General features: G+C 46.5%; 1 protein-coding gene across 1 annotated transcript in view; it reads left to right on the top strand.

Moving 5' to 3' along the window:
• Nucleotides 1–20,924, top strand: part of SMOX (spermine oxidase) — a 35,975-nt gene extending 15,051 nt beyond the window's left edge. Inside the window, exons 4-7 of the mRNA XM_073586721.1 lie at nucleotides 3,979–4,152; nucleotides 5,976–6,672; nucleotides 18,939–19,099; nucleotides 20,387–20,924. Of these exons, the coding sequence (XP_073442822.1) occupies nucleotides 3,979–4,152; nucleotides 5,976–6,672; nucleotides 18,939–19,099; nucleotides 20,387–20,524 (1,170 nt within the window). The 3' untranslated portion in view covers nucleotides 20,525–20,924. The remainder of the gene's footprint in view (nucleotides 1–3,978; nucleotides 4,153–5,975; nucleotides 6,673–18,938; nucleotides 19,100–20,386) is intronic.
• The last annotated feature ends 686 nt before the right edge of the window (nucleotides 20,925–21,610 follow it).

Here is a 21,610-nt window from a genome sequence, read left to right as displayed (position 1 = left end):
TCCCCTTTTGGATGGAGGCGAGGAGCAGTGATTCTGGCCGTCGGGTGTTGAGTGACTCTGCGTATTCATTCATGGAAATATCTCCTGTCATGTTTCCACCTCGGCTGCTGAATAACGCCGCGCCTCGTCCTGCTATTCTGAGATGTCAGAACGTGTTTGTCATCCCTGATGCCTCCACATAACGTTGTCCTATTAATGAGCCTGAACGTCTCCTCCTCGTCAGGTTGTTCAGACCCTCAGTATCTGGGTGACCTTTTACATGCCAGTTAGGAAATGCTTGTCCAGCCTCGTCTAAAAAGTATAAATACGACTTTCTAATGATTTGGAATCTAACGCTGAGAGGGCTCTATTGTCTTTTATTTTTTTGTTCCTGCCCCTAGTCATGATTACAAATGTCTCCCGACCAGAAATAAGACCTTTTTTGTATTGCTGAGCCCCGTCTCTGTATTAAAGAACCGTGTCTTGGTTTGGACACACAAGTTGTGAATGGTTCATTGGTGGGCACCGATATTCTGGTCTGGATCCTCTAGAAGCCGGCAGGTTGGCACATGTGTCCCAGCTCTACTCCAGAGAATTGTTGACTGATGGTAACTCAATGAAGACACCTGATCTTGTCTTTTGTGCTGGAGTCGGTCAGCGCGCAGCGTTTGATGTTGTCCCGCTGGGACGCTTCTGCACTTCCAATCTGACCTAATCGTCTGTGCGGAATCGACTTCCTGGTGATGCGGCCAAGGCTGTGACCCGAATGTGATTTGTATCTTACTGTATTGTTCACACAACATACTGCTGGATAAAACTGAAGGGTCACGTCTATTAAATGAGACGTCCTGTTTGGGAAAACCAGTTAACCTGCTTTTTAGGGAAAGTTTAAGGTGGCAGTTGTCTGATTTAGTATCTTAATTCTTGAGTATGAAGAACATCTCTCGCTCTGGAGGACCTGCCCCTGTCCTGTCCCGTGATGTTCATTGATCTGAGTGGATTCCGGGTAATGCTTAGATTCTCCTGCAGAGGCGCTGCAGGGAAATTGAATACTTTGATCTGTTTGTCACGTGACCCTTCTTGCATTGCCCAAAAAAAGAGAACCTTTTTTAATATTTAGGAAGTGCAGAAAATATTTTGTACGCCCAAGTCTGTATCATGTTATCAAACTCTTGGCATTTGGTAATTATTTCCACATCATCCACTCATACCCTATACATCAAGAGCAGTTTATGGTACTCCTATAGACACCAGGTGCCAGAAATGTAAGGTCCTACTAGTCTTTAGGCACACGCCTGTGAAACTGCTTCTCTACGGTGTTTGGCCAATTATTAAGGCGGCTAAGGTCGCTGTTGCCCAATCCGTCGTGCTGTTATTTGCCCTTCCCCCATAGTGTATGTATATTATTATTATTCTGATTTCTACAACCTGGGTGTTGCACTGTCCATTGTTGGATGCAAAAAAAGTTAACCGAGAATCTATCGGTGACCTCGCTATGATGGTCTGACGCTTTCTTGGCTCCTCCCAGCCAATTTACGACCACATCAAAGTTGAATGTGTAGGGTGCAAAATTTATGGAAACTTAACAAAAATATTTATAATATTTCATTCTCCCCATAAGTAGATGGGCCCTCCACCACGGCACTAAACTGTGTCAATATACTAATTCTACCTTTTTATGCTCGTAGTTTGCTTTTTGATGCCGCCTCCATTGAGGCCGGCGTTCTTTTCGATATGGGTGCTGCAGTTGCACAAGGAGCAGAGGTAATTCTAAACCTCAGCACAGGAAAGGCGGTGGAGGCATAGTTTGTTTGCCATCATGGATGCAGGGGGGCCGGTGAAAGTGGCAGAAGGAGGCAAATGGAAAGCGCCAGGTAGGGTCACTATACATGACAGTCTCCTTTTCGGTGCCAGGATCACTGAGTTTGGGAGTATGATGCAGTCTACTAGTAGAACAACTACTGAGCTTCTCTGCTTTAAAAGCGTAGATTTGACCTCTTGCGTCCCTTTAGTCACCGGTTGGGCATGTCTTGTGCTTGGTAGCTTTCGAGCTCGGTGGCTGTCATTCTTGATGTCTAATGACCTCTGGCTGCTTCATCAGGTCTGTAGGGAATAGTAAAATGTGATGAGAAATGAAGATCAGCGGATGGCCTAATTTTTGTTAAGGAAATTCCTGTGGTTAATGGGAGATCACAGAATGACTGTGACGGCAGATGAGGATTCCTAATTAGTATGTGGGCACAGGCCATATATTGGTATTCAAGGGACAAGCTGCTGGAAATTAAGGAATACACCAAGATTTTTCTCCAAGTGAGGTCAGTCATTGACCTCCTCTGCTAAGGCTCTGGATTAGAGGGCATGTTAGGAACTGGAGCTGTGTTGTAGTTTTGCGCCCAGTGGGTGGCTGTGACTTGTCGCTATCTGACCACGATGAATCAGTGAGGGATACATGTTCTAGCGTGTTATGTCAATGACTTAAATGGGTAAACCATATATAAATATTAACGTCAAATTCTCTTAAATGGAAAAAGCCAGCGCAATACATAAAGTGCATATGCACATATTGATTTCTAACTGTATTTGAAAATGAGACATTTAGCAAAAAATTGATCCATTATTTGAGCCACCACATCAAGGCAATCTCATGGGGCAGTCCTACGCTCCCTTTTTTTTTTTTTTTTTTTTTTTTTTTTTTTTTTATATTCGCTGTGCCATTACAGCCTCCTAAATGTATTAAATGCAAACTGTACCTGAAGCGTTTCTGAATCACTCCCATGGCGCCAGAGAGGGCAAGCGCAGATGAAGGTTGACCAGGTCTGGACATAAACCTATCAAGTTTAACCTCCATACTGCCAGACCAGGAGCACAGATGAAGGGTGAGACAGGCCCAGACACAGGTGCACAATGAAACAGATCCTGGGGCAGGGCTGGGCTGCTGTTGACGTCTGTGTGAATAAGGGCAGACAAGGACCGGGTCCCAACCACCGGACACCAGTCAGGGGAAGCCTTTAAATACAATTTCCAGCTCAGGAGAAGGAGGCCACACAAAATGCAAAGAAAAAACACAAAAATTGAGCTTGGTTTGAGTTGATACACATGGAGCATATAAATACCTTGTCGATGGTGGGACGGCTTTTATGCTATGTTTGATCAAATACAGTATTACTGAGAACTCTGTATGCTTTTAAAATGCACTTTTGCTTTTTACTTATTTAATTATAGCAGGGTTTTTTCATTTTGTCTTTTGAAGGTTTTGTACACAACCCTAGTAAGAATAACATATATTAATCCCACCCCCCCCCAATTTCTACAGCCTTTTGACCATGTTGGAAATCTATAAGATTTTATCATAAAATGTCAGTTTTGGTATTCTGGTTATGGTTTCCCTGAATGTTTTGTCTCTTTTCCTGTTTCGTCCTTGACCCGATTAAATCCTTCAATGCGGTTCTGTTAAATCATATTTTCTTGCAATTGTGAACTTGTTGTTCAGGCTCAAATCACTTGGCATTGTAGATTCTGATGAAATGTTCAACGAATGTACTTTCCTGCTGATTGAACAGATAGGGCCCTTAGGGTACTGAGGTGAGATTGTATTCTTCACCATCCTTCTAAGGTTTTACTGACTAGTCATCCTTTTGAACTTTCTTTTATCTTCTTTAGATGCATCTGCTTTTGTCTTATTTTTCCTTCGAGTTTTATATCCTAGCAGCAGGGTTCTTCGTCTATGGTGTACTGACTGGGACAGCCACGTTCTCATAAGTGGGAACCCCCTTCCATCAAACACTTTATCACATATCCTGTTACCATGCCACAAATGTGTTGGATGGTCTAGAGGTGTGGTAGTTCACCCCTGACCGACACTGATCTGAAGGATGTATGTGAATAAAATTGGATCACTGAGCATAAAATTACTTAGCTACTGAATGGTCATTATCGAAGTAATGGTCACGTTCTGAGCCAGTTGGTCCAAGTTGACTATGTTGTTTTCTTCTGCTTTAGGTCTATAACCTGACTCAGGAGTTTTTTCAGAATGGAAAACCAGTTAATGCGGAAAGTCAAAATAGCGTTGGCGTTTTTACCCGGGATGTGGTACGGAAACGCATCAAGGATGATCCTGATGATTCGGAGACCACAAAGAGGCTGAAACTGGCTATGATTCAGCAATACTTAAAGGTAAATGGTCAAAATGTCTGTTGTTCAGTGCCTCCATAATAAAAATTTCTAAATTTGCGCCAAAGCTGTTTCAAGCTCATTGACTGTGGGGGTGTGTTTGTTTTCCTCTCATAACCCCACCAATTGCCATATAGGAGAGCTTTCCGCCATAGACTTGGCCTATAAGATTATCAACCAGACTTTAACTAGCCATTCACGTGTACCATTTTGGTTCCTTACCAGAGTCCTGCACTTAGGCTATCCGCAAGCGTGAGAAGGCTGTCTAACATGGCTCCACTATAAATGTACATGCTCGGTTAACCTTGAGTAGATGAATAAAGCGCTACCTTATAGCTAAAGTTTAGAAATACAACTTACTTGGAACCCACTTTGTAAATTGTATTACTTTAATGTCAAACTAGGTGAAATGCCACCAAAAAGACTTAATCGATAGAGGATGTGGTGATTCATGATCCACGCTGCTAAAGGTCCAAAGTATGATCTGTTATAACTAGGTCACCGAGGAGGATAGCAGGAATAGGCTAGGCCACCAGGAAACCAGAAAGGTTGGTAACTCAGCGGATTGCAGACCCCCTAATCCTAACAACACAACTAGCAGTAGCCGTGTGGTGTACCTACGATGCCCTAGATGCCTTGGCACACTCGGGAACTAACTAAGCTTAAAGCAAGAAAGGTGACATCTAAACTGCCCCGGAGTAGAACCCCCCCCCTCCCCCCAAAGAAATAGCCCCCAAACATATTATCGGTGAGACAAGATGAGGCACAAACAGACAGAAAATAGACTAAGCAAATGATGGGGCCCAAACTGTCTAGATAGGAAAGACACTATCTGCAATCACGCAAAAAGCCTAAAAAAATCCAACACGTCTAATGTACAAAAAAAACTATATCAGCATTCTGGTGTGAACTGGCAGCAAAGCAAGAGACTTGTATAACAGGGGACTGAACAAACACAAGCTGTAACATATGGAGCGGCGTCCAGCACTGCCCTAGCTGGGAGCACGCTGAACCCTCACAGCATAGCAGAAAGAGACAAAACCAGATCAGATGCAAAGGACTAGCAAATGAACAACTTAACTGAAAAATGCAGGATCAGGCAGGAGACAGCAGTCCTCAAAATGCACAGGAAGAAACAATCACCAGCAGCAACTGAGGGAAGCCTGCTCATCTATATCCTCCCAGTCAGTAACCCCTGATTTCCAATCCTCATCGTCAGGTGGCAGACTTCTGTCAACCCGGCCAGCTCCACTACCCACAGTAACCACCAGAGGGAGCCCCGACTCAGAAGTCAGATCAAGAGAATTCGCAATGATCAAAGGCAAGGATGATTATTGTGGTTTTGTCCTGATGAATAGGTTTTAAAAATTGAAACGCGTTGACTAAACCGCATCCATATCTCATCCTGAGTTTGATCGTACTGTGGATCTTTGGCAGCGCTGATTCTGAATCGCCAAATTCCTTACGATTGAATCAGGTCCTATTGGTGATCCTACAGCTGCCTCCACATGCTTTCTATAGAGTTGTGACAGTCACAACGCTTATCGGGTGAGCGTATTCCTTAACCTTCCACACCCTCTTGTCATCAGATAAGAGTCTACTCTGCAATTTTTCTTTTTTTTTTTTTTTTTTTTTTCCTCTCCAACTTTTTTTAATTTTATTTAAGAAATATGTAGACCTCTACAGACTAAGACCATTACGGCGCATGCACAAAGATCATTCATGTCCGCTGCAGATTTCTACTGCTTGATGATAAAACTGTTTCTTCCTGGAGGTCAAGACTTTTAATGTGATTTTTGTTTCTCTTTATGGTCTCTTTCTACCAGGTGGAAAGCTGCGAGAGTAGTTCACACAGTATGGATGAAGTATCCCTCAGCGAATTTGGGGAATGGACCGAAATCCCTGGCGCCCATCACGTAATTCCTTGTGGCTTCATTAAGATTGTAGAGCTTCTGTCTGCCTCCATCCCAAAATCGGTCATCCAACTGGGTAAGCCGGTGAAGTGCATCCACTGGAACAGGTCCATCCGTAAGCAGATTGAAGGAATGGCTGACCACAACAACGACCAGATGGAGGACAAGGGCTATCCTGTGTTTGTGGAGTGTGAAGACTACGAGTTCATCCCTGCAGATCATGTGATCGTCACCGTGTCTCTGGGCGTCCTTAAGAAATGTCACGAGACTTTATTTCATCCTTGCCTTCCCGAAGACAAAGTTATGGCTATTGAAAAATTAGGGATCAGCACCACCGACAAGATCTTTTTGGAATTTGAAGAACCTTTCTGGAGTCCTGAGTGTAACAGCATCCAGTTTGTGTGGGAAGATGATGCAGAATGCGAAAGTTTGACCTATACCGAGGAGATGTGGTTCAAAAAGATCTGCAGCTTCGATGTGCTCTATCCTCCGGAGCGCTACGGTTATGTGCTGAGTGGATGGATCTGTGGTGAGGAAGCCTTGATTATGGAAAAGTACGATGACGAAACTGTTGCCGAAACCTGCACTGAGCTGCTGCGCAAATTTACAGGTTGGTATTCTGCTCTTGTGTTTTAGCGAAGAGGCCAAAACATATTCCTTATTTTAGAAAATTCCTATTCTATGTTCCTTTTTAAAGACCCGCATTTAGGGACTTCCAATTCAAGCGGAGACCTCTGAAATATGACAACAGACTAGATTGAATGCGCATGCGCGCCACTGCCCGTTCGCCCTCTTTAAGATGCCGACTATTTCTGGCAATCCCCATAGACTGTGCTCTTGTGGTCCCACAGACGGTGAGTGGGTAGCGATATCCATGCGCTGTACTCTGCCACGTCCTATAGACAGTGAACACATTTGCTGTACTTGGCTCTCTCAGATGGTCTCCTAGAGGGTGAATAGTGGGGTTTTGTGCATACATGGCCACTGCTCCATTTTTAACAGGCATTTCTCAGAATCTGTGAGATCTGGTCATTCGACAAGTTACCACCTAACCTGTGGATAAATTATACCTTGCCAAAATGGGCCAACTCGTTTAGGAAGTGGCAGGATAAAAACTTGTCCTCTGCTCCATTTTTGCACACTGAGGGTATTGACGTGCAAAAGTATTTTTTTTTTTGTTATCGACACCATGTTCCATCTCTGCGTTTTTTTTTGGTAGTAAAGGCCCATAGGAACTTGTGCTTCTGTACCGGATCATGTACTTGGCACGGCATTGCAAAAAAAAAAAAAACTGACTTTTTTCCCATTGCTTGGAGCAGAATGTTATGAACATATGACAAAGATTCCTTGGTTTGAACATCCTCTTGACTCCAGCACAAAAAATCAGTAATGTCACTCTCGCTGCCACTGCGTTGACCACACATTCATAACAAACTGTCTGCACTCATCATCCTTGTCATTCACGCCGATCCGATGTGACTCTCCTGTCGAGATTTAGGAGTACCCACTTCAATCATAATGACTGAAACCGGCAAATAATTTCATCATGTTTTTGGAGCTTTCCTGCGGGAGGATGGAGTGGCCGTACTTACTGCGAAGTTTTCTAGTGTTTGATTGAGGCTCTTACATAATAGGAGACAATTGTCTGAAGTGGCGGTGTAATAGTTCAGTTATGTAACGAGGTGAAAATCTGTGCTGTGGGTTTTTTTTTTGTTTTTTTTTTTCCCTGTAGGTCTCATCTCTTGAGGTTTTTCCACCAGGTGGCATGGAACTGGAGTCTTGGGAAGTAAAGTACAACTCCCATCTGCATATAACTGGAAACTGGTGACCCGCTTGGAATGTATCACTGATAACCAGGGTTACTATATTGTATTTTGTTAAAGGGAATCTGTCACCCCTTTTTTCGAATGAGTTGCCGGCTTTGCCATCAAGGGCTTATCTACAGCATTCTGTAAAGCTGTAGATAAGCCCCCGATGTAACCTGAAAGATAAGAAAAACGATTTAGATTATACTCACCCGGCGTCCGATCAGTGTTGCCGTCCGGTCTGGCGCCTCCCATCTTCATACGATGCCATCCTCTTCTTTCCTTCCTGTCGTGGCGCAGACCGGGGTGACAGGTGCCCTTTTTTTTTTTATTTCTGGGACTTTCAGTAATCCCGAGAATGGAGCTCTTACTACCTCCTTTAGAAAGGTGCAGTGGCCAAGTATGTCTACTTCTGCTCTACTAATTGTGAGACTGCAAAATATATCTGAGCCCTAATTTCCCTATACACAAAAAATGGCTTTCGGGCCTCAAATATCAGAAGAATGGCATCTGATCCTTCTTGCTCTAAACAGTATTTGCTTAGTTCCTCACGCTCATTCAGTGTACGTTCTTCTCTCCTTACAGGCAAATATTTCTTTTTTTTTTTTTTTTTTTCCTCTCTTACAATTAACATGCAGTATGTCTAAGCCTAGTTTCACACTAGCGCTTTTGAGCGCAGTGACGGCCTACGCACGGCGGCCGCTAAGCCCCGCCCCCTGCCGCACCTCCGCGTTTGGCGGCGCATGCGCCTTTTTGACGGTGCGCCGAGCGCAACCAAACTGCAGCAGGTTGCGTTTGGCGCAGGTCGGCGCACCGTCAAAAGGACGCATGCGCCGCCAAACGCATACTGCGCACGTCCTGCGCCCCCAGTGATAAAGATAGGGGACGCATGCAGCGTCATGCGCCGGTAGGCGGAGCTACCGGCAGGGGGCGGGGCTTAGCGGCGGTCGTGCGCAGGCCGTCGCTGCGCTCAAAAGCGCTAGTGTGAAACTAGCCTTAAACAATAAGGTGTCTGGTTTGGAAGTATGTTATGTCCTTACCACTAGAGTTGAGCGATACCAGCCGATACTTGAAAATATCGGATCGGCCGATCTTACAAAAAAAAAGTATCGGTATCGCCGATTCCGATACCGGGAACCAATGCAAGTCAATGGGGCCAAAATATCGGAATTAAAAAAAACCCTTTCTTTCCTTGTAGGTTAATTCTACATGAAGAAAAACAACTAAGAATAATGTAGAATGTATTGTGGGAGGTGGAGGAGACATTAAAGCCATAGAGGTTTAGCCCAATCAAATGGAATAGCAGGAATTAAACTTTTTTTTTAAAGATGTTAGGAGTTACAAAGATATTGACTATGTTAGCCTCATTTATATTTTGCCAGACATGTATGTCGTCTTCTCTCTTCTTGTCTTCTCTCTTCTTGTCTTCTCTCTTCTTGTCTTCTCTCTTCTTGTCTTCTCTCTTCTTGTCTTCTCTCTTCTTGTCTTCTCTCTTCTTGTCTTCTCTCTTCTTGTCTTCTCTCTTCTTGTCTTCTCTCTTCTTGTCTTCTCTCTTCTTGTCTTCTCTCTTCTTGTCTTCTCTCTTCTTGTCTTCTCTCTTCTTGTCTTCCTGTTCTTTGTCCTCTTGAACCAGCTGACGGTACTGGCACCCGGTTACTAAGCAGGAGGTACCTGTGCTACAAAGCACTACCAAGGACCAGCAGACGTTGCTGGAACTCAGATACCGAGATGGAGGCACCTAGGCCAAAGGCTCTGACGAGAACCAGCTGACGGTGCTGGAACCCGGAGGGGTATCAGAAGTTACCCCTGAAAAGCAAAGTTGGCATGCCGCAAGCTGGCCGCAGTTACCGAATCACACAGTCCTACAGGGGGTGCTTGTCCTACTGGCACTATGGAACAAGCCTTTCTTACCAGAACCCGCAGTCCACATAGGAAGCACCTAAACTGCTGGCACCCTAGCCTCGGCTAACCCAACCGCAACACGACATGGCAACTTGGGGTGGCAAACTGACATTGACACTTCCCGGAAACAGCAGGCAGGGCTGGAACCAAGCTGGGCAGGAGGGAGTACCCGTGCCAAAGTCAGTTATGAGCAGCAACTGGCGATGTTGGAGCCCAGGACAAGCACTTAGCAGGCTGAGGCCTGATGTGCTGTCAATTGGGAGGCAGCAGGACAGATTGCCATCAAAACAGCAGGGGAACAGCTGACGTTACTGAACCCCACAAACACAGGAGCTAGTGTTTTACTCTGTGAAGACGGCACTTCCGAGCAACAACTGGCTGTGTTGAAGCCCAGGGACAAGCACGGAGCAGGCTGAGGCTGCATTGAAGAAATTTTAAGATCGGTTGTAGACTACTAATTTGAACCAAGCTCCACTTAGGCCTGTGGCTTCACTGATTTTCGTATTTCCCCTGTCCTCCAACCCCGCCAGTTACAGCTCCGAAGTGGCGTCTGCACAATCCACACTTGTTCCTGTGTTACAGGTGTTCAGTCCGGTCAGTTAATCCCCTGATGTGTGTCCGGCAATGTCGCCTGCTCTGTCCACATTCCCATAATGGGAATGTGGACAGAGCAGGCGACATTGCCGGACACACATCAGGGGATTAACTGACCGGACTGAACACCTGTAACACAGGAACAAGTGTGGATTGTGCAGACGCCACTTCGGAGCTGTAACTGGCAGGGTTGGAGGACAGGGGAAATACGAGAGACAGTGGAGCCACAGGCCTAATTGGAGCACGGTTAAAAATCAGTAGTGGTACGACTGTGTAGGCAGCAGGAGACTTTGCCATCCACACAGCAGGGGATCAGCTGACATTACTGAACCCCACTGAGACACGGGAGCAAGTATCTCTTTCCGTGTGGACGGCACTTCCGAACTACAACTGGCTGTGTTGAAGCCCAGGAAATAGGAGGGTGTAGGCAGAGGCCTACTGTATTTTGAATGAGGTGACAGCAGGAGAGACTGCCATCCACACAGCAGGGGATAAGCTGACGTTACTGAACCCCACTGAGACACGGGAGCAAGTATCTCTTTCCGTGTGGACGGCACTTCCGAACTACAACTGGCTGTGTTGAAGCCCAGGAAATAGGAGGGTGTAGGCAGAGGCCTACTGTATTTTGAATGAGGTGACAGCAGGAGAGACTGCCATCCACACAGCAGGGGATCAGCTGACATTACTGAACCCCACTGAGACACGGGAGCAAGTATCTCTTTCCGTGTGGACGGCACTTCCGAACTACAACTGGCTGTGTTGAAGCCCAGGAAATAGGAGGGTGTAGGCAGAGGCCTACTGTCTTTGTAATGCGGAGACAGCAGGAGAGACTGCCATCTCCACAGCAGGGGATCAGCTGGCAATGATGAACCCCACTAACACTTGAACGAATGTGTTTGGCTCTGTGGAGACGACACTTCTGAACACCAACTGACGCTGTTGGAGCCCAGGATTAGGCGAGGAGCAGGCTGGGGCCTACTGGATTTTGGCAGGTGAAGGCAGCAGGAGACTTGCCATCTCCACAGCAGGGGAACAGCTGGCAGTGCTGAACCCCACTAACACTCGAACGAATGTGTTTGGCTCTGTGGAGACGACACTTCTGAACACCAACTGACGCTGTTGGAGCCCAGGATTAGGCGAGGAGCAGGCTGGGGCCTACTGGATTTTGGCAGGTGAAGGCAGCAGGAGACTTGCCATCTCCACAGCAGGGGAACAGCTGGCAGTGCTGAACCCCACTAACACTCTAACGAAGGTGTTTGGCTCTGTAGAGACGACACTTCTGAACACCAACTGACGCTGTTGGAGCCCAGGATTAGGCAAGGAGCAGGCTGGGGCCTACTGGATTTTGGCAGGTGAAGGCAGCAGGAGACTTGCCATCTCCACAGCAGGGGATCAGCTGGCAATGATGAACCCCACTAACACTTGAACGAATGTGTTTGGCTCTGTGGAGACGACACTTCTGAACACCAACTGACGCTGTTGGAGCCCAGGATTAGGCGAGGAGCAGGCTGGGGCCTACTGGATTTTGGCAGGTGAAGGCAGCAGGAGACTTGCCATCTCCACAGCAGGGGAACAGCTGGCAGTGCTGAACCCCACTAACACTCTAACGAAGGTGTTTGGCTCTGTAGAGACGACACTTCTGAACACCAACTGACGCTGTTGGAGCCCAGGATTAGGCAAGGAGCAGGCTGGGGCCTACTGGATTTTGGCAGGTGAAGGCAGCAGGAGACTTGCCATCTCCACAGCAGGGGATCAGCTGGCAATGATGAACCCCACTAACACTTGAACGAATGTGTTTGGCTCTGTGGAGACGACACTTCTGAACACCAACTGACGCTGTTGGAGCCCAGGATTAGGCGAGGAGCAGGCTGGGGCCTACTGGATTTTGGCAGGTGAAGGCAGCAGGAGACTTGCCATCTCCACAGCAGGGGAACAGCTGGCAGTGCTGAACCCCACTAACACTCGAACGAATGTGTTTGGCTCTGTGGAGACGACACTTCTGAACACCAACTGACGCTGTTGGAGCCCAGGATTAGGCGAGGAGCAGGCTGGGGCCTACTGGATTTTGGCAGGTGAAGGCAGCAGGAGACTTGCCATCTCCACAGCAGGGGAACAGCTGGCAGTGCTGAACCCCACTAACACTCTAACGAAGGTGTTTGGCTCTGTGGAGACGACACTTCTGAACACCAACTGACGCTGTTGGAGCCCAGGATTACGCATGCCGCATGCAGAGGCCAATGGGCAGCGGTTTTTATGGAGGTTGTGGACTACTACTGATTCTAACCATGCTCCACTTAGGCCTCTGGCTCCACTGTCTCTACTATTTACCCTGGCCTCCAACCCCGCCAGCTACATCTCTGAAGTGGCGTCAGCACAATCTACACTTGTTCCTGGTGCTCAGTCCCGTCAGTTGATCCCCTGATGTTTGTCCGGCAAGTTCGCCAGCTCTGTCCTCATTCCCACTACTGGTTATGGGAATGTGGACAGAGCAGGAGACCTTGCCGGACACACATCAGGGGATAAACTGATGGGACTGAGCCACAGGAACACAGGAACAAGTGTAGATTGTGCTGACGCCACTTCAGAGATGTAGATGGTGGGGTTGGAGGTCAGGGGAAATAGTAGAGACAGTGGAGCCAGAGACCTAAGTTGGGCACGGTTAAAAATCAGTAGTGGTTTGAATGTTGATGGAGCTGGTGACTTTGCCGTCCACACAGCAGGGGATCAGCTGGCATTACTGAACCCCACTAACACAGGAGCTAGTGTGTTTCTCTGTGCAGACGACACATCTGAGCGACAACTGGCTGTGTTGAAGCAAAGGGATTATAGTTCAGGTGGTAGAAAAATGAACACACCAGCAGACCTGGATACAGTTGCCAACCACTAATTTAGTCTGTAAGAGGAATGGCAAAGTCTTTGGAGATCCAGGCCTTGTTCATTTTCAGAAAAGTCAGCCGGTCAACATTATCGGAAGATAGTCGCGTGCGGCGGTCTGTTAGTACACCACCTGCGGCACTAAAGACACGTTCCGATAATACACTGGCAGCAGGGCAAGCCAGCACCTCCAATGCATACTGGCTAAGCTCTGGCCATGTATCCAGCTTAGAGACCCAAAACTTGAAGGGGGAAGAGCCATCTGGGAGTACAGCGACAGGGCAAGACATGTAGTCTGACACCATCTGACGGAAGCGTTGCCTCCTGCTGACTCGAGGCGTCGCTGATGGTGTAGACAATTGTGGTGGACACACAAAACTTTGCCACATTTGGGCCATAGTGGTCTTGCCTTGTGCTGCGGCGCTGCCTCTGCTCCCTCTTTGTGCAGAGTTTCCTCCACTGCCTCGACGCACAGAGCTGCTTTGTAAAGCACTAGCAACAATGCTGTCGGGTGGAATGGAAAGCATTATGGACTGCACCAGTGACTCTTCGTACTCCCGCATTTTACGCTCCCGTTTCAACGTTGGTATGAGCCTTTGTACGCTGTCCCGGTAGCGAGGATCTAGGAGGGTGTACACCCAATAATCAGCCGAGACGAGAATGTGGGCGATGCGGCGGTCGTTTCTCAGGCACTGCAGCATGAAATCAACCATGTGCTGCAGACTCCCAACTGCCAAAGAACCGCTGTCCCCTGTTTGAGGCGTGACCTCGGCCTGCTCTGCATCATCCCACCCTCGCTGTACATACTGAGTAGAGGTTTGTGTACCTCCCTCCTCTGGAGAGATGTCTTCCTCCTCCATCGACTCCTCCTCATCCTCCTCACAAAGTGTCCCCTGCCTAGGCCTTTGTGAGGAAACACGTAGCGCAGACTGTCCAGAAGCAGATGGCATTTGGGACTCCTCATCCTCCACCTCTTCTGAAACCTCATCCCTTAGTGCTTGCAGTGTTTGTTGAAGCAGGCAGATAAGGGGGACAGTCATGCTGACTAGTGCATCATCTGCACTCGCCATCCGCGTGGATTCATCGAAGGCACGCAAAACGAGGCAGATGTCCTTCATAGAGGCCCACTCAATGGTGCTGAAGTGTGAACGGCGCACAGTGCGACTTGTTTGCGCCTGATGCAGCTGGTACTCCATGACTGCTGCCTGCTGCTCACACAACCGCTCCAACATATGTAACGTTGAATTCCACCGGGTGGGTAGGTCACATATGATGCGATGTTCCGGAAGGCCAAATCGTCGCTGCAGAGCAGCGAGGCGCGATCTTGCCGTGCTGGAACGTCGCAAGTGAGCGCACTCTATGTGGACCTTGTGCAACAGTGCAGCAAGATCCGGATAGTCCCTCAGAAAGCTCTGCACGACCAAGTTAAGAACATGTGCCAGACATGGGATGTGTGTGAGGTTGCCTAGGCCAAGAGCTGCCACCAGATTTCGGCCATTGTCACACACTACCAAGCCCGGCTGGAGATTCGCTGGCCCAAACCACACATCGCTCTCCAGCTTGATAGCATTCCAGAGCTCCTGCGCTGTGTGGCTTCGATTCCCCAAAGAAATTAATTTGAGTACAGCCTGTTGACGTTTGGCCACGGCTGTGCTCATATCGGTCGTAACAGGCTCCTGCTCTGCTGTTTCTGAGGAACTTGAGTAGGAGGAGGAGTCTATGTGTACAGACTGGAGTCCTGCAATCCGTGGCGTTGGAAGAACACGTACAGCGCCACTCTCCAGATCCGTACCCGGCTCCACAACATTGACCCAGTGGGCAGTGAGGGAAAGGTATCGTCCCTGTCCATGGTTACTGGTCCACGCATCGGTGGTCAGGTGGACCTTGCTACTAACGGCGTTTAGTAGCGCATGTTTTATTTTGCCCTCAACATGTTTCTGCAGGGCAGGGACGGCTCACCTGCTGAAATAAAAGCGGCTGGGCACGTTGTATTGGGGGACTGCCAATACCATTAAGTCCCGGAAGGTGTCAGTGTCCACCAGCCTGAATGACAGCATTTCAACTGCCAGAAGTTTGGCAATGCCAGCATTCAGAGACTGTGCTCGGGGATGGTTTGCCGAGTAAGGGCGCCTTTTATCCCATGCCTGTGCTACCGATGGCTGTGATGGATGGGAACGTGCTGCTATGGGTGTAATCTGACAGGGTCTCCGGACAACAGTGGCAGAGGTTCTTCCTTGGCGATCCTGTGAGGAAGCCGAACCAGCAGTGTGTGAGCTGGAGGAAGAGGGCCCAACACGAGCTGAAGAGGTGGTAGGTGGTGCTGTACGTTGGCCTACGTCTTCAGGGTGTCTCTGCAACTCCAACTCGTGCTTGGTGCGCACATGTTTCCACATATTTGTGGTATTGAGGTTGCTGACATTTCTCCCTCTTTTGACTCTCTGATGACACAGCTTGCATTTGACAAAGCAAATGTCATCTGCAACTGTGTCAAAAAAGGACCACGCACTGCAACTCTTGTGAGCGCCCGGTTTGCCTTTGGAAGGAGGAATGCTCCTAACGGGTGCCGAAGTGGAGGGTACAGGCAACCAAGTCTTCCCCCTCCCTCTGCCTCCTGTTTTGGCCGGTAGGGGAATCTCTTCCTCCGAGCTGCTCCCACCACCTTCCTGTTGCTCACGCCATGATGGGTCAAGGACCTCATCATCATCTTCCCTCCCCTCTTCAAACAGCTGCTTCTCCGGGGTTGTCTCGCCAGCACCGTACGCACCAGAAAGTGGCAACTGAGTCTCGTCATCATCTGATGCGTACTGAGGTGTGCTGACCATAGGCACTGGCCCACTCGCCTCTTCAGATTCAGAGGGACAAAGAAGTTGCGCATCACTGCATACTCCCTCTTCTTCACATTCAGGAATGCTGCTTGGCTGGCCCCCTCTTTCCAAGCCAACAGATTCCGAGAACAGAAGTAGAGACTGTGATGGCTCCTGTCCATGTCTCTCTGACTGCCTGGGCACTTTGGCAGGTGGTGAAGAGACAGATGGTTGCTCTTCGGTGCTCTGACCCTGAGAGGCTGTGGAAGTAATTGAAGTTGATGCGTTAGCTGCCATCCATCCGACAACGGCTTCAATTTGTTCCTCCCGCAGCAGTGGGGTACGTTGAGGTCCTACAAAGCTGCGCATAAAGGACTGTTGCCTGCTAAAACTGGGGGATGCTGATCCACTGGTGCCCGCAGCAGGCCCAGAATCCCCACGTCCTCTACCTGTAGAATCCCCACGTCCTCTCCCTGCTGAAACTCCATGCCCACGCCCACGCGCCTTACTCCCTGCCTTCTTCATCTTGCAAGACTGCTTAAGATAGGCAAAAAAGTACAAAGGGGGGCCTTAGTGTGCTTATTCCTGAACAGCTGGTTACAGGTACAAGAAACACTAATTTTATGAAGTGTGTGTGTGTGTGGACTAGACTTTAATAGGAGCTGATGTGGCCTACACAAGTTCAAAATGTAGTGTTTGGTGAACTTTTTTTGTGGTTTCTTTGTTGGAAACAAACTCAAAGTATGTGAACAAAGAATTGAAACTGATAGTATCACCAACTTTTTGGAGCTATTACAATGCAGGCAGGTAACCTACAATGCAAAAGATGAGGCTCCAAAAAAATTGGGTAATACTAATCTGGCTGCGCCGGCAGGGCACAAGCCAGAAAAAAAGGCTCCTCTATCTACTCCTATATAGTGTTTGCAACCAACCAATGTTGATGGATACGGATGGATGCACACTAATAGGAGAAGAAAAAATGAGCTGCACTCAAAGACAAATATGTGTGAGGCAGTGACGCACGTTGAGCGTCCTACAACCAGACGTAGCTGCAGGACACTCTACTCAGCGTGAGCTGCACTCACACACAGTCAGAGGCCTCTCAGACAGCCGTCAACAGTGCAGCTAAGTGGGCACTGGCACTGACAGGCTGCAGAAAGGCTCCGCTGTGTACTCCTTTATAGTGTTTGCAACCACCGTAGATGGAGACGGATGGATGCACACTAATAGAAGAAAAAATGAGCTGCACTCAAATATAAATGTGTGAGGCACTGACGCACGCTGAGCATCCTACAACCAGACGTAGCTGCAGGACACACTACTCAGCGTGAGCTGCACTCACACACAGTCAGAGACCTCTCAGACAGCCGTGAACAGTGCAGCAAAGTAGACACTAGCACTGAAAGGCTGCAGAAAGGCTCCGCTGTCTACTACTAGTGTTTGCAACCAACGTATATGGATACGGATGGAAGCACACTAGATTGAAATTATGTAAAAAATGCAGCTCAAAAAATAAAAGATGTATGAGGCAGCAGTGATCACACTGGGTGGCCTACAGCCTGACGTGGCTGCAGGACCCACTCCACAGCGTGAGCTGCACTCACACAGCCCTTGCAGACAGCTGTGAACACTGCTGCTAGGGCAAAGAAGGTTACAGTGGTGGTTTATGTAGCCTGGGTAAAGCATTAGATGTTTGGTGGAATCGCTATTTCTAACTGTCCCTCACAGTCTTCTACAGCAGCCTGTCCCTAACTGAATTCACAGCAGAGTGACCAGAAATGGCGGCTGCGGTGGCTTTTATAGTGCATCATGACATCATTTCGGCAGCCAATCACAGCCATGCCAATAGTTAACATGCCTACATGCCTAACAGGATGTGCCCACACTTCGGAGGATTCCCATTGGCTTAATCAAAGCAAGCAGGCTCATAGCATGATGGGAACTTCCTATTCCGATTCCGGAATCCGATATGACAAAAGTATCGGAACTAAGTATCGGAATTCCGATACCGCTAATATCGGCCGATACCCGATACTTGCGGTATCGGAATGCTCAACACTACTTACCACTTTTTTTTTTTTTTTTTTTTTTTTTTTTTTTTTTTTTTTCTTTACGAAATTGGGGATTTTTTTTCTTGTGGTCGCACATTCAAATCCATCAATTGCTTATCCACAAATGATGTTTCATGCCGGAGGACCTGACTTATTGACCCATTACATGGACAGCCCATTGTGGTTTTTTTGAGAATGGTAATTCTTCATCTGTCCTGCGGGAGTGCTGTAGGGAAATTACCAGATTTCTTCAAAACAAACTCCAAAACATCTAATTGTTAGTTCTCTCATCTGCTCACTAATTTAAAATAAGTGTTCTCCAAGGCACAGAGGCCTCTTTTAAAATATTCATAACAAATGAAAGCTAATTAACTGTATGGGTTTCTACTTGAGCACAAGATTAGAGGACACTTAGGACTTTGGCATAGCGCCTCCTGTCTGACATCTGAGTTTCCCCCACGTAATACAATATATCTGAGCATTCAGTGTTTACTAGTCTTCACTTTCTAAATGAAGGTCAGGAAGACATTGATTAAAATAGCTGGGATGTTAATTGCGGATATTCAGCTGAATACTTCTCATTAAAAATTATTTCAATGCTTTTATTAAATTATATATTTATATATTTTTTTTTATCCAAATTTCATACTTCTGGACCACTAATTCAGGAACTATATTGGTAGAAGATGATTTCAGCAACGTACTTGATTGTATATATTGGGGATACTTTCATAGTCTAAGGACAATTGCTAGACTAAGGCATAGGTCTCAGCAAAACTGTGTATTCAAATCACGGATAACATTTTTCTATAAAATTTTTTTTTTTTCCCTTTTTCTCACCACTAGGCAATCCAAACATTCCAAAACCTCGGCGCATCCTGAGGTCCTCCTGGGGCAGTAACCCTTACGTCCTTGGATCTTATTCTTACACTCAAGTTGGCTCCAGTGGAGCAGATGTTGAGAAGCTCATGAAGCCACTGCCTTATACTGAGAGCTCAAAAACTGCGGTGAGTAGGAACGGTACTTTATTTTGGTTTTTTTGAGTCTCCTTTTTCTTGACATTCTTCTTTTGTTGAAATCGTCTACCCAAAATCTAAGCACTCTCCTACATTTTGAGGTGAATGTTAACTTGTCCTTAACATCTTACTCTCCCAGTACATCTCTAAAGTTTCTCAAACCTTTTAGGTACTTCATTTAGGTATTATTATTATTATTATTATTATTATTATTATTATTATTTATATAGGACCATTGACTCCATGGTGCTGCACATGAGAAGGGGTTACATACAAATTACAGATATCACTTACAGTAAACAAACTAACAATCACAGACTGATACAGAGGGGAGAGGACCCTGCCCTTTCAGGCTTACATGCTACAGGATGGTGGGGATGGAGACAGTAGGTTGGTGGGTTGCAGCAGTTCCGGTGTTGGTTGAGGTGATATCACCGGTAGTGGTGAGGAGGCAGTGGGGTCATTGCAGGCTGTAGGCTTTCTTGAAGAGGTGGGTTTTCAGGTTCCGTCTAAAGGATCCAAATGTGGTTGATAGTCGAACTTGTTGGGGCAAAGAATTCCAGAGAATGGGGGCTATTCGGGAGAAGTCTTGGAGGCGGTTGGGGGAGGAGAGAAGGAGGTCTTGGGAGGACCGGAGATTACGTGAGGGAAGGTATCGGGAGATTAGTTCAGAGACATATGGGAAAGACAGGTTATAGATGGCCTTGTTATGATGGTTTGAAGAACAAGAGAGGGGAATATGGTTGGTTGTACCTTTCTCGGTTCTAATAAAAAGCAGAAACCAAAATGTTAGGGTGTGTGTCAAATTTTTGAGGTTGGGAGCTGAGTCCCGAAACTTTATCTTGCTTTTGATTCATGTTATTTTGGTCCCCCACAGGCCTAATATATGCATGACCTCATAATGGGTCTACCGTACTTCTTAAGAAGTACTTAGGGCCTACCAATCACTACCATACAGAGTAGGTGGTCTCTGAGCTATTCAGTCAAAGGTGTTACTTTAGTGGGTTATTTGCTCTAAAATATCATGGTGTTTCGTCTGGGGACAAATGCCCTTATGGTCTGTATTGACTAGGGGCATGTTGGATATTGTATGTGTTCCACTGGTTGGAGACCACTTCTCTGCATCCCCATCAATGAATATTGATGTGACTCTTCACCATGACCACTGATGGGCAATACCAGGGGACCAGGAGAGTTGGTCTTGAACTTTTGAGGTTTTACCTAGAGTGTACCAGTTTGGTATGCCTATAACAATTTTTTTTTCTTCTTTTTTTGTAGCCCATGCAGGTGATGTTCTCCGGAGAGGCCACTCACAGAAAGTATTATTCCACAACCCATGGTGCTTTGCTGTCCGGCCAGAGGGAGGCAATTCACTTAGCCGATTTGTACCAAGACTTCTTACAATGCAACAACTGAGAGTCACCGCTCTACAGCCGCGGACTCCCAGCCTGTGACTACCAGTGTGTGTCCATATTATAATTTAGTTTTTTTTTTTTTTCCTTTTTTAATGTTAAAAGTAGAAATGTTTTTATCCTTTTTAATAAAAAAAACTAAATATTTAAAGAAAAAACTAAGAAAAAAAAATAAGTCTGTAGCAAATTCATGTACTGTATTGGTAACAGGGAAGGGTGCAGCACCTCTGTCCTTTCTCTTTTTTTTTTTTTTTTTTTTTTTTTTTTCTTCTCTCCCCTCTCTTGTCCATTACATCTTGCACACCTGGTGCCTTTTTGGGATTTTCTTTTTCTGTATTGTAAGTGCCTTCGATTTAATAATAAATTCTACAAAAATCAATAAAAGAACATCAGGTGGGAAGGTTCTTCTGCCTTTGCTGGGTTTTTTGTTTTAAAAAAAAAAAAAATGTGGATTTGTATTTTTGGTACCAATTTTTATTTTTTTTGTCTCTTTCTACATTTTATAGTAACAGTGGCTGATTGCTGTAAAAAATGACTGAAGGGGTTGATTTGTTTTGTTTCTAGCCTATCCTTACCGCTCCCTTCTATGCTTCTATTTAGAGCTGACTATGCCTCCTTTTGGGGTATTAAGGCTCAATTATTTTTCATTGGTCAATAAAAAAAAAAATCCCTCTGACAAACCTTTCTAGTTATACAACTAAACTCCTGGATGAAGGTGTGATGTCCAGATTAATGGAAACTAAGATCCTGTTTTATGAAAAGCTGTGTTTTTTTTTTTTTTTTTTTTTTATAGACTTGCAAGTCCTGTTCTTTACAGAAGACTTTTCAGCAGCCTCATTATGATCACAGACAGGATTACAAAGACAGGTAGCACCCCTATTTATAGGATCAGTCATTCACAATAGCTGAGGTCACAGCTCGCCTCCTCCTGCACAATGACTGGTAAAATAAGATGCACCTCTATCAATAGTTGATATCCTAGTTCACCTCTTCCTGTACATCTGATAACACCTTTGTGTAGTACATAACAGAGGATCCACCATTCACAATTGGTGAGGTCACAGCTCACCTCCCACTTCCTGTACAATGA

Source organism: Dendrobates tinctorius, unplaced genomic scaffold, assembly GCF_039654945.1.
Source record: "Dendrobates tinctorius isolate UK_male_01 unplaced genomic scaffold, ASM3965494v1 ptg000095l, whole genome shotgun sequence".
Lineage (NCBI taxonomy): Eukaryota > Metazoa > Chordata > Amphibia > Anura > Dendrobatidae > Dendrobates > Dendrobates tinctorius.
The sequence above is the reverse complement of the archived record's forward strand: the minus strand, read 5'-3'. Positions and strand labels throughout refer to the sequence as shown.